The 13,664-nt window shown below is 46.3% G+C and overlaps 1 protein-coding gene across 1 annotated transcript in view; it reads left to right on the top strand.

Annotated features, from left to right (window-relative positions):
* The window catches only part of TNFRSF25 (TNF receptor superfamily member 25), a 196,310-nt gene that overhangs the window by 142,149 nt on the left and 40,497 nt on the right, over positions 1-13,664 (top strand). Inside the window, exon 6 of the mRNA XM_086920064.1 lies at positions 13,532-13,584. Within this exon, the coding sequence (XP_086776190.1) occupies positions 13,532-13,584 (53 nt within the window). The remainder of the gene's footprint in view (positions 1-13,531; positions 13,585-13,664) is intronic.

The raw sequence follows: 13,664 nt of genomic DNA, 5'->3' as shown, positions 1-13,664 counted from the left end.
AGCTGAGCTGCAAACATACGACCTCTCCGGCCGCCGCATGGGAGTAATCAGGTAGCACCGGTGGGCCCGGCTGGGTCGGGTTCGTCATGGTGTCGGTCGCCCGTTAACACAGCAGGATCATTGCGGGCAGCATAGCCACTAATCTTGAATTAAACTGCTACGCCCTCGCGCAACGGGAGGGCGGCAGCCCAAGGACTCGTCGCACTCGCCTATATCTGTGAGTCTGATGGAAACTCACACTCCTAACCTCACTGCCTTAATGGCTCGGTACGAACCATTGCTATGCAGTGACTTGACCTCAGTGAAATGCGCCTCCTGCGCTGGCAGCTGCACACTCTGACTCTCAAACTCACTGAGAGGGACCTATTCTGTGCCGACTGACGAGCACAATTCCTCGAGAGCCTGGCCCCGCCGCTTCTAACCGGGACCTCACTTCCTTTCTGTTAAGGACCTGAGGTCACATCTCTATCCCCCCCCCCTCCTCCTCGGCGCCACAACAGCCTGTAACGCAACGAGGGCAGGCCTCGCCGGGTCTCTCGTATAGGGCAGTCAATGTGACTTAGTGGGTGTGACAGACGCGGCCTGCACCATCCGGAGAGGTCGACGGTGTTCACAGTCTCTCGGCCGAAACGCCCCTCTGAAAGTAAACGAAGGACTACGGTACCGAAGGGCTCGTCTGAAGGTAAACGAAGGACTAAACTATGAAAGAATTTCGTAAATGACAAGGAAACAGAAGAGCTGCGAAGAAACGTTTCAGCCATGTTGGAAATAAATCTAAAATGTATTTAAATCTACACTTCAAAGCAAACAACCACAACATAGATTAAAATAAGTGTCCTAGAAGAAAAAACTTATTTTTTAAATATATTTAGTAAATATAGCAGTCTACTAATTTCGATTAGACTTTGAATATCGATATGTATTTACAAACCAAAAGCAAAACATCATATTTAAATTAAGTCAGCAAAAAGTGGATATATATCCTAGTAAAATAATAAATAAAGAACACACGGAAAGAGCCTGTGCTCTCCCCTTCCCATTGGCTGGAAGGTAAAATTCCAGCCAATGGGAAGAGGAGAGGGCGGGACTTAAAAAAGACACGGAAACGCCCCCGAATCGCATTCCGATGGGCAAAGAGTGATTGACAGCCACTCTCTTTCAATGGCTAGCCTCCATTTATGGAGCTAGCCAATGGAAGACAGAGGTGGGACGAAGCCCCATACTGTCTCTAACATTAGATTTCGCCCTGGGCGGAGCACTGCTTCGCAGTGCTACGGCCAGGCCGAAACCTAAAAACCTGGTTCTCATCATAACTGTAGCTGCAACTATTTGGCCGACCCTTCAATACATTGTAAAAGGCTCATCTGTGACTGTGGATGCTTGTAGTATCCCAGAAGTAGGAGGCCTCGACAAACGAGTCGGTAAGCTCTCGCACCAACTCCCTTTCTGTGTGGTGGCCAAAACACAGTCATTCTACAGAATTAGAAGTAGGGTAATAGGTTTGTATGCATTGGGAAAGGAAGTGTAGGACGGAATGACTTAACGGAAAGCGTGGACAATGGGGTACTAAGGGTACAATTATGTTTGTGATATTTTTTTCAGTTAAGTAACAATCTTTTCTGTCTTTCTTATGACGCTTGAGAGCAATCATGGCGGCATAACGTAGATACAAAAAATAAGAATGTCATTCGCATTTCTATGCTCTAAGAGGACGAAGAGTTCAAGCACGTATTTCGGGCGGAGTCCTAGGAGGAATACGATGTAGCTTTCTCTGCTGCATTCCCATTGTTAACATTTGTTGTCACAACAACCCACAAAAGCATAAGATGGAGGATGGTTCTCTGTGGCTCTGAAAGCAACACGTAGATGTGAAGTACCGAGACCCGCTGACATTGGCTATAGGCTCACAGCTGTTATACATTTGCTTTTGTAATTTGCGCACTTGTAATTTTCTCCTCGTGTATCTTTACTGTTCCTATTGTGAAGCGCTCTGACGCCGTCGGGTAAAGTCTGCGCTATATAAAAACTATATAAAAACACAAAAATTAGTTGCATGAAATAATAAAAACTCACCGCCGCAGCCCGGCTTGAACAGGAAGACAGGCAACCTGTTTTGGGACGGGGGCGGGTCCGCAAAAAGACAGGAAGCAGACGGGAGCCTACCCCGCACTCCTATGCTGAAGCGCTCCTGTGCCCGTCAGCCGGAAAATTTGCGTGTCAGCTAGCGGGGCTCCCGTGCTCGTGGAGAGCCCCGCCTGCTGCTGAGTATGACCCGCTGCCTGCAGAGGGAGAGAGGGACACACGAAAAGAACTCGGTGAGTGGGGTGTGAGGTGGGGGATGTGTGCGCGTGCGAGTGTGTCTGTGTGTGTGTGTGTGTGTGTGTGCCTGTGTGTGCGCGTGTGTCTGTGTGCCTGTGTGTGCGCGTGTGTGTGTATGTATGCATGCGTGCGTGTGTAAAAAGAGCCCGATGACTGGTGGGGGGATGGAAAGTGAAAGTAACCAGCAGTGGAGACAGGAGATGGGTGTGCGCGCGTGTGTTTCAGTCTGTATGGTGTGGGGGCTGGCTGTGTGCGCACGGGAATATGGGCACGGCGCCGTGCACGCCCACGAGGGGGAATCTGAGACAGCAGAGGCGCGGCCCCGAACGCTGTCTCACATTCCCCCAAACACGCCAACAAAAGGTCCTTCGCTACGCTCGACCTAAAAACAATAAATGGTGACCACACAGTTCCCTAGGTGCACACATGCATTGTTATGTTGCACAGAATCACATTTTGCTTTTTCCCCACCCACCAATCGACACCCCCCAATGATATACCTCTTCGCGAAAAGATATTGGCAAACATGCTAGGTCCAAGATGCAAGACCTATTGGCTTGGCAGAGGCTTGATATTTATTTGAAAATAGGCACAGCAGGCATGCATAAATCATCAAATCTAAATGGGTAATAACATATTAACAAGCAAAAAGAAAGAAAGGGAAAATCTTGAAGAAATTAAACAAGAAAAAGAGGGCTAATAGGACAAACACCCATCAGATAGAGGTACCTAAGTGGTATCTACCCAGTATTCTTGCTCTTCTTTTTTCTGTCTGCCGACAGAACTGAGAAAGGGAAGAGGATTACAGTGGCTCCTGAAGGGCTGGAGCCACTGTTGGCGGTACCGGCCGACATACCAGCTGAGCAGAGATGTTGGTCTGGGATATAATGGGATTGATATTTCAGCGGACGGGATATCCTTCACTGTTGTGATGGAGTAACACATCTGCTGAGATATGAATCAGGCCGTTTGTTTCCTTTGTGGGATTTTCCCCTGGTTTTAAAAGCCCTTGTTTCTAATTCCTTTGAACCCATGGAATTGGTCAACATGAACTTTGGAACTTTTTGAGATGCCGTTTTTGGTGTCCATAACCTCAGCCATGGGCTTTGAGGAGTTTGGGCCCTTGATGGCCAGAGTGCTTTTTTTGTCTATACCAATGCTGGACTAATTTTTCATCTGGATTCCTTTTTTTTTTTACCTAAGGTGACCTCATAGTTTCAGAAAAATCAGGAAGTGATTCTTCCAGCTCTGTGTGCTGAGTCGGGTTCTCCCATGATGGACCAGTGGTTTTTGTTGGACGTGAAAAGGGGTTTGTTGGTCTATCTAGTGTGGACAAAAGATTACTCCTTGAGGGGCATATTACCAACGATTAGCGATATTTATCGCTAACTAGGCTTAGCAACACATTTTTTATCGATAAGCATCGCCGGAAATTATCGCTGAGATAACGTGCTATTAGCAACGTTTATCTCCAAAGCGATACATTTTCCGGCGATAGCGTGAATATCGCTGAGAATACAGCGATATTCACGCATTAGCGACAGTATGCTCTTAGCCATGTTATCCACCTCCCATTGGATAACATGGCTAAGAACTTGTCAGAGCAGACGTTAGTTTTTGGCGATAGCGGGAATATTTCCATTGCTACGCCTGCCTTGCTAATAGGCGATAGCGACGTTAGCGACTGCTTTCAGTCGCTAACAGGTTGGATACGCACACTTTGCATGTCATTAGCGATAAATATCGCTGACATGCAAAGCGGGACCCAAACAGCTCGCTATTGCCTAAAGCTGTCGCTAACTGCTGTTAGCGACAGCTTGCTAATAGAGCGATAGAATTCTCGCCGCTTATCGGCCGAAAATGGCCGCTAATGCGGCGATAATTGCCTATCGCCCTGTTTGGTAATATGCCCCTGAGTCTTTTGGTGCTTCATCCCAGGGTGACAAGTCTGCCTCTTTGTCCATCAGTAGTTGGATAGAGCAGTTGATGTCTCTTGCTTATTCCTTGTCCGGGTCTCCTCCTCTTGTGGGGATTCAGGGTCAATCCCTCAGGGGGTCGCTCCTACCTCTGCGGAATTGAAAGGGTTGTTCTTTTCTGGAATTTGCAGGGCGACTACATGGGCATCCTCTAATACCTTCGTTAAGTATTACAGGTTGCAAAATGTTTGGTGTGATGATAAAACATTTGGTTTAGGTGTTTTGCATGCAGTTGTTTTGTAAAATTGCCTTTTTTGCCTGACTGAGTGAATCACTATGAGGTGCTGCAAACTTTGTGTGAGTATCCTTGTGTGGTTTTTGCATTCCTATGAATGCCTATGGCTCAGCTTGGATATTCTCACTTGTAATGATTGGGATGAGGACAAGGGGAACTGGGGGGTCAAGAAAATTATGCTCCCACTCAGGGCCCTATTTACGAGAAACTAAAGTAGCGTGGTGCTGCAAGTCATTTTGCTGCGCTTCGTTAGTTTCGAAGCACAGGGATGCAACATATTTACAACAATATGTCGCGTCTGTGTGCTTCCCCCTGTGCTGGCGCACCAACTGCTGCCATGCACCAGTGCAGGCACCCTTGCACCATGGTGCAAGGATGCCTGCGTCGTGGGGAGATTGTTTTTGTGCAGGAAAGAACACCTTCCTGTGCAAAAACATGTGCAGGATAAGACATTGTAGGTACATTACTGTTCTCAATAGTTCATGGTTTGTTAAAATGTTTCAGTGCAGTAGATTGTGATTTGGCTTCCCTAAGCACAAATTCAGAAATTCTCTTCCTGGTTAGTGGGATTGTCTGGCACATGGTGCTTGACAGTTATCTGGTGTTCTTGTATCTAGAGTGCTAATTTCTTTATCTTGACTAACAGATATGAGCCCTTACTTTGCAAAAGTGGTCTATAGGTGTATGATAACTGTCATGTCGTGTACAGCAGTCTAGTGTTTGGGGATAGACTCGTGGGAGGAGCAGGAAAGGGAGGAACAGGAAACCGTGAATAGGAGGTCAGTTATGAGCAGGCATGATAGAATAAAGGTCGTGTTGCAACCTGCTCCTGGCTCCTGTGGTAATTAAGGGGAAGGCACGACAATGGCGACGAGGGTGGGATTGGTACTGAAGCCCACATTGCCTATAAACCCCTGCCGCCTGTAAGCGGCCGTGAACAGAGAGCCTGCAGCCTGTGCCAGCGTGGCGCGTGTGGAGCGCGAAAACCGAAGGACTCACACGCTGCCCCTGCTGCCCAAAGCGGTGTCCGGCGGACTCCACCAAGCTGCCTGCCTAAGTAAAGAAGACGCCCGGCGTGCGACGCCTAAACCAGCCAGAAGTGTGGCCAAAGTAGAAATCAGCGTGGAAACGGCGCGAAAATCGGGAAGCACCCAACAAGCAGCTGCACCGATTGTAAATGAGAGGGTGAGTCAGTCTGGCCCGAAGCTCCGTGGCTGGAAAGCTGCGTGGAGCGCTGAGGAACTCGCAAGATAGACAAGCGGTGCAATTAACACTGCAGCTGGCGGCCCTTCTGAACAGACCTGGTTGGGTGTATCAAAGTAAAAGCCCCCCAGACGGAGAGCTGCCTCAAGGACAACGATGTCCACCCTGCTGAAACACAAAGCAGCTGCCCTTCGCTTATGAGGCTATGGATGTTTAGCCAGTCAAATGGACCTTTGGATCCTGTGCACCCTTTCCTGTGAATATGACGCCGAGGAGCGGGATCGCGCGCGGGAGAATCAGGAGCTCACCCCTGAAGCGTGAGTCAGCGGACGTGACGCCGGGAGTTCACCCCAGTCTACCCTTGTGCCATTCGCCACGGTTGTAGAGACATTAGCAGCCTCGGCGCCCAGGAAGGGGCCCCCGCACTTGGTGAGTGTTGTGAATGAGAGCCGAATGCCTGCAGCACAGGGAAAAAGCTAAATCTCGCGAGAGACGGGATCTCAGGGAGGCGGCCATCTTGAAGTCAGGCTGCCATAGACATTCCCTATCAAAGACATAGGGCGGCCATGTGGAAGTCAGGCAACTGGGGAATTCGCCAACAAGCATAGGTAAACACAAGTAGAGACACAACAAGCACGAGCTAAGGCAAATTGTGAAGCAGCAAACCCAAGCAAATACAAGCCTTAAATGCAACGAACACGAGCAAATGCAAATTCTGAACATAGCAAGCACAAGCAAATGCAAACTTAAACACAAGAAGCAGAAGCAACAAGCACAAGCCAAGACAACGTAACGCATCAAACGCTGGCAAAGGTAAATGAACGGACATTGACAAACGTACAATCTCAAGTGCAAGAATTGCAACGAGACAAGTAGAAGCAAATGCAAGGCGCAATTACAAACAACGCAGATAAACACAAGTCACGCATGCAACACTCAAGCCAACACCAAGCGCTAAGGCAAGAAGCACCAGCTCATACAAGCCTCAGGCACAACAAGCCCGAGCAACTGCAAGTCCGGAATACAACAGGCATAAACGAGTCCCGGCTTCAGAGTAAGTTCCAGCGCTAAGTGAAAGCAAGCAATTAAAATCAAAGAGGAAATAAGCGTACATAAGATTTCGACTGCAGAGAATTCTAGAATAACGTGGAAGGCACAAGGGAACAGTTTCGTGACGGTAGCATACTAGGACTCTCCTCTGCCATGTCAGTGAGAAAAGGAAAACACAAACCCAATATCTGCATTGAGGTGCCACCCCCAGTGACACAGACCAAAGACCAGAGTCTGGGTTCTAGATGGACTAGGTGGCTAGAATCATTAGATGCATTTCTTGAAACAACCGGAGAGGGAAGAGATAGCAACCGCTTACTGTTACTACTTCGGCTGGTGGGTCACGAAGGTCGACGTCTAATCAGGACGTTCTCAGCAAAGGACACAGAGACATATAGAACCCTCAAAGAGACGTTACACACTCACTTCAACACACAGGATAGTGTGGATCATGAACGCATCGCCTTCAACCCAGAACGGCAGGAACCCGGAGAATCATTACCAAACTTCATAATACGGCTACAAAGTCTAGTGCACCAGTGCCATTTCAACAAATTTACAGATGAGGAAGCAGTTCGTCTCCGGGTAATTGAAGGTTGCTCAAAACCTGAAACAAAACGCAAGATCCTTCAAGGGCGGTTCTCGCTACAAGAAATCATCAGGAGGGCTGACGTTGGAGAGCGAGTCAAAGCAAGACAATGAGCAAAAGAACGGCACCCGACCACAAGTCACGAAGACAAAGGAATGGAGACGTCTCTCATGTCTGTGGGAAAAGCCCAAGCTACAAACAAAACCAGAAAGAGGGAGGGCGAAGGCAGAATAATGACAAGACAGCGGAAGACACCAAGTGACGTAAAACACCCAGAGTTAACAATACAAAAGGCAGGGAAGGATGCCAACGACAGCCTCACTGATACGTCTTCCCTAAATCATTCAACAGACATCACACACTATCCGGATGAAGCATCAAGTGAGACAGATGACAGTCTGCTCAGTGGACATGCGCAAAGGACCAAATACAGACGAGTGGACAAGTCACACCAACTCTGGACACCGGCACATGAACACAGTCGAGCACCCCACTGCCCACCAAATGTCGTAGACGCTTCTGAAGAAGCACCAAGCAGGGAGACTCATTACACAAATGTCACTTCCGTTAGTACACCCAACAAACGGGAAGAAGAAACAAATCACATGAAGTGTGGTACGCCACCGAGGCGCCGGAAAGAGATAGGCACGCACGCCAAAGGCACCCACAACAACGAGAAAACTGGGGAGAGACAGTTAATATCACGTGAGAGAGACAGTGACCAAACGCTCCACGACCAGACCAAGGAAATAAATGCGTGGTTAGCAAATAACCCATTCACAGCAATACTACAAAAGACACCTCAAAAGCCAAACGGTCGTACAGATGACTCCGATGACTCCGACTCCAGGAGCATATCATCACAGACCACCAGCTCAAGACATGTATCAGTCAAACAGCCCTCAAAGAAACGTCCTCGGGGGAAACCGGCAAGAAGCTCCTCCAATTCAGGAAACATGTCTGTACGGTCATCCCGATCAACCGAGTCAAGGTCGGCAAGAGGCTCCTCCAATTCAGGAAACATGTCTGTACGGTCATTCCGATCAACTGAGTCAAGGTCCTCACAATGCTCATGGCACCAATCACCAAAGCGCGTAACAGAATCAGAGAACATTCTGCCTGCCCAGAGCAGCACATCCCACGTCAAGGACCCAAAATATCTGATCACCCCACAATACCACACATCATGTCAGTCACGGTTACGTCACGATATAAAGAATATACCGGCACCCCTGAAGGGGTCTGCGAGACTGACTGAACGCGCTCGCAGAAGGAAATCAGAGATACGAGACAGCACCCACCCGGTGAGAAAGGAATACCATGCCACTCAGCAAGGAAGGCAAAATGAGTGGATAAGGAAGAAACATGCACATGCCCGGATGATCAAAGAGTCCACCAGTCCCAAATGCGAGTGGTAGTGGGAGAGACAAACAGAGTAAACAAACGAGTCCCGAGACCAAACCGGGTCACCCATGTCAGACAGTGCCCTGCTGACTGGCATGCACGACTCGGAACAAGAGGACAGTGCTGCCCCCGACTGGAAGAGACAGAAGAAAGTAAGATCTCGTACAGATGCTCAGAAGAGAACCAGAACACCGTCCACTCCTGAAGGAGATCGAGCGTCAGTCGAACGAGAACTACCAAGGAAAACAGATTGCCGCCATCGAGCTGAGCCACCAACCGTCATCTCACGCAAAGCAGCCACGATCGCGTCAGAATCTGTAAATAAGTGGATAACCCGGAAGACTATTGAAACCCGCAACGAATCTGAGAACCAGAAGACCACACACAATACCTCATACTTTCAAAGGCACACTTCCGCAGTCAAGGATATTCTCGTCGAGGCAGCCGACAGCAGCTCGAACAAAGCAGTGCCCCCAATAGACTATACCTTGCCAACGCCTGAGAAGCTGACTGAGTCTAAGCCTGGAACGGCAATGTGTCTATGACCCATGCGGACTCCCGCAGACCTGTGTGAACAGTCAAGAAACTACGAACATGTTGAAGATGACTATTTTGTTAAGAAAGGGGGAGATGTCATGTCGTGTACAGCAGTCTAGTGTTTGGGGATAGACTCGTGGGAGGAGCAGGAAAGGGAGGAGCAGGAAACCGGGAATAGGAGGTCAGTTATTAGCAGGCATGATAGAATAAAGGTCGTGTTGCAACCTGCTCCTGGCTCCTGTGGTAATTAAGGGGAAGGCACGACAATAACATGAAATAGCAGCCACATGGGAATAGATGGAAATGGTGCCCTCGCCACCCCCAGTTGGGATCGGCATCCTTTTTAAATTGGGAGTAACTCTGTTCTGTCTGAATCAAAGCATGGCTGGTATAGATGAAGCTTAGTGTGTTTGTTACAGCATTCCCACAGTAAAGTACTGCGCCCAGATTGCATTGGCATGCACATCAGCTCAGTAGAGCATTTGTGGTTAAATGAGGCAACACAGGTGTCCCTTGACTATCTATTCTGGATGTCCTTCATGTTGTCAGCTGTAATTATTTCTACTTAGAAAAGGCCCCCTATGAAATTAATTTTGTTTTCAGAGATCACCTTTTTTCTCTGTGGAGGGTGAGTTTTTGAATCGTTGGAGAGTTGCTGTCAGCCAAGCAATGTGTTTGTGCATTTATGTGACATGAATATGACTGTTATCACTGAAGTTTAACTTGCCAGTAGTCCTTCTAGATTCTCCCATATGGTGGTGTGGATCATTGCAGGAGCTGATGATTTGCCAAATGTGAGGCAATTATATATCTACCCTTTATATTTCGAGAATGTTGTTAGCAGTAGTCTTTCTGAAGCTCTAACTGGAAGAAACCAGCATTGAAGACTGTTTCTGTCATGGATTGTTGCGTGATATGTCACTTGCACTGGGTTGCTGTCTTGGGGAGCCTGAGTTGTACACAAATGTGCACCTGTCCCGATAACAATCGGAGAAACCAAAATGGAAGACCCATGCAATAATCCTTGCATGCTTTGCTTATGTTGCTCCACTTTATTTTGTCTCGTATGTGGACTGCAATCGTTTAGCCACGTAAGTGGCGGGCAGCACTTGTGGTTGCATGTGCATTTTAATGTTTTTTACTTTCAGGTGGCCCATGCCATCATTGCGTTCTTCAAAGATGTCTTACACCTCGCTGATGCTCACATTTAGTGCAACTTTAATTAGTTTTAGTTCTTCAGTCATTGTGCAACTAAACAGTTTTCTGGCCATATGTCCATAAAAAGAATTCAGATGCTGACACTCTTACCTCCGTCATGGCTACTAGTTTTTTTTAGGGGTGGGTGATAAATTCCACTCTGACGGCACAGTTAGCGGAGTTTTGGTCACTCTGCGTTACGTTTGTATCGTGGAGTTCCAGCCAAACTCTGCCAACTGCTGCATAATGGAGATTTTTTTCGTGTGCAGCTCATCAATGGTAAGTTGGTGAGCGCAAGCGAGAATTGACATCCTATAGTGCGATTTTCGGGAGCTAGAAAGGGCGCCAGGCAAGATTTTCTCAAAGCGGGTGGTCATGACAATTTGCAGTGAGAAAGCTGTTGTTCGAGTAGAAAATCTACCCGAGTGGCAGCAAAGAAGAAGCACCCTCTGGCACGTTGTTTGGATCTTTTCTCGCTGATTTTGTAGCCCGAAATAAGCTCCCGAAGCTAAAAATCAGCGCATTGTGCCATTTCCACTAGTTTTTTAAACTCTGAAGGGTTCCGCCTATCCGTAGTTTCTGTTTTGAATGGGCCATGCCGTGGAAAGTGCTGCGTGTCTCCATATGCGTATGTGGACATGAATGACCTTGGATCCCTTAGTACACTACCACTACTGTTCAAGTCACTGTATTTCTACTGGTCTTGGGTTACTATGTTGATGGTAGTCTCACTGTTGATTAGGATTGGCACATTTAGGCCTATCATGTGGACCTTCAACTTTGTGTTTTCCTAATCTGTAATTTTGTTTACTGCTGAGGTGAAGTGATCTTGCTCATTACACTCATTATCACCTTTGTCATCTCCATTGTTGACCATGTTGGATGACATCTATCAGAGTGTGGCTTTGTATGTACCTGGGATGCACACAGCCTTTTTGAAGCAGTTGAACTTGCTACATATGCACGTTTGCCCATTGGACTGGGAGCATCTGCTTTGAAATCTGCCTATTCGCAGTATGCCCACACTTGCCTTTCTCTTTGGTACTCCTATTACCCCCTTTTGTATTTCTTCTTTTCTCCCAAACTTCAGCCCTTTCCAAATCCTGATCCATTATTTTCATAGTGGTGAAAGCAGCTTCCATGTTGACTCCCCACTCTTTTGGCAACTATATGGATAAACCCATCTTTGGCAACTTTGGCAAAGACTATTCAAAGTATGAACTGCCTCAGTTTCAAGGTGTGGAAGGCTTATATTATTTGGGAGCCTTATTCTGGGTCCCACGTCATGTTCACCAGATCCTGTTGACATGACACATCATGAAAATGCCATTTTCTGCACTGGTGATTGGTGAGAAGTGCATGTCCAAGATCTGTAGCGTAATTTCCATACACACGTGTTTTGGAGAAGCATTTGAAAATCATACTAACCTCTGTTTTGGTGTAGTGCAGCATAAACAAATTCATATTTTCTGTGTCCTTCCCATGTTTTCTTTTCTCTGGATATCTGTTGTTGTGACCTCTGCTGTTGAAATGAACTTAACAGGCTCAGGCACATGTGCTCTAGAACAAATGTTTTGCATTTCTAAATTGAGATAGCTGTCACTCTGCACAGTTGAACATTGTACGGGTATAGTCCATGGTCAGAGGTGTGGTCAAAATATTTCATACATGGTTGATGAGAAGAGTGAGTTTCCTGAGTGGTTTGCTGAAAAAAGAAACTGGTAATTAATGACAGATTATTAAGAATTCTGTTATGTGTTCCAAGGTCTCACTATAAAGCTGGAGTCTTGAGGTAGCATGGATCCCCAGATGATACCCATTCATCCAGTCACGTATAGAAAGAACAAGGAGCACGATTGTGGTGACCTTGTGTGGTAACGCCAGGAAAGGGTACAGGCGCATCAGAAATCTGAGTTTGGACAATGTCGATATGGCGAGCTTATTGATGTGAAGTATCCATGTGAATCCAGTGGCCATCAGAAGACCCAGAGTTCTTGGAGAGGGGCCTCTTGGCATATCATTACTTCTGTTTTGTTACGGTTTACTTTGGTGGTTTGCTATTTTATGATGCATGGGACAAAAAACACTTCAAAACACTGTGAAAAAACAAATGATTTGATACAAAGTAACTTAATAGAAATATTCAGATTCCAAGTCCCTATATTATCTCATAAAGGTAATATCAGTAGGAAGGCGTAGTCATTGAGATAAGTGTAAATTGTTGAGTGAGCAATGACATTAATTTAAAAGTTGCAAACATTTTTGGACAAGCAGCATTTGAAAGATGGGTCTTTTAGCGTAAAAGGATTGCTCAAAGGTGAATTATTTAATCTTGGGGTATATTTATTATGGGCTTTGTGTCACCCTTGTGCCATGCGAGGTAACCCAAGGGTGAGGCAAAACCTAAATGAGAATTACCAAGCCATGCAAGTCCACCTCGTGTGGGTCGCAGTGCTCGTAGATCTGGAGAAAAGCTAGTCGCTGACTTTACGTTACTTTGCCCCGGGGAGGCATTCCTTGGGTGGAGTGAGGGTGCTCTTTGTGGAGAAGGTGCCCCTTCCTGCACAAAAACAATCTTGCTTGCAGTGCAGGCACTCTTGTCAATCTGAAAAAAGCTGTACCAAGACAAACAATATTCTAATGCTTAACCCATCCCTGTTGTCACCAGGTTATTTGATGGTTGACACAGACAAAAGCTAGCAAAAACTTGTTAATTAAATATTTTGAATTAAACACGAAAAGAACAAAATCATACACAACAGAAAATTCAACAAAATTAAAATCAATGATTCACCTACTACAATTAGGCGAAATAGTAATTCCCCAGTTGTGAATTGAAAATAGGAATCAACAGATGTATGTTGTGCTTTAAAACAAGGAATTATTTAGAAATCCATAAATGATCAAATCCAGCAATCACATATTTTATTTGAACCGAAATGTTATAAACCACTATATATTAACTTCAATTTGAGACCTAATTCTGTACTTTAACTACCAACCCTTTCTTTATTTTTTTAGATTGTCTATCGGAAATTCAAATGCAGTGAAGATATGTAAGCTGAAGAAAGCAGGTAATGTACGTATGTATTGTTCATCATTCTCAAGTACCATTTAATACAGTAGCTGTAGTTGATATAGATTAGGCTGTATA

This window comes from Lissotriton vulgaris, chromosome 5, assembly GCF_964263255.1.
Source record: "Lissotriton vulgaris chromosome 5, aLisVul1.2, whole genome shotgun sequence".
Taxonomy (NCBI): Eukaryota; Metazoa; Chordata; class Amphibia; order Caudata; family Salamandridae; genus Lissotriton; species Lissotriton vulgaris.
This window is presented reverse-complemented; position numbering and strand designations above follow the sequence as displayed.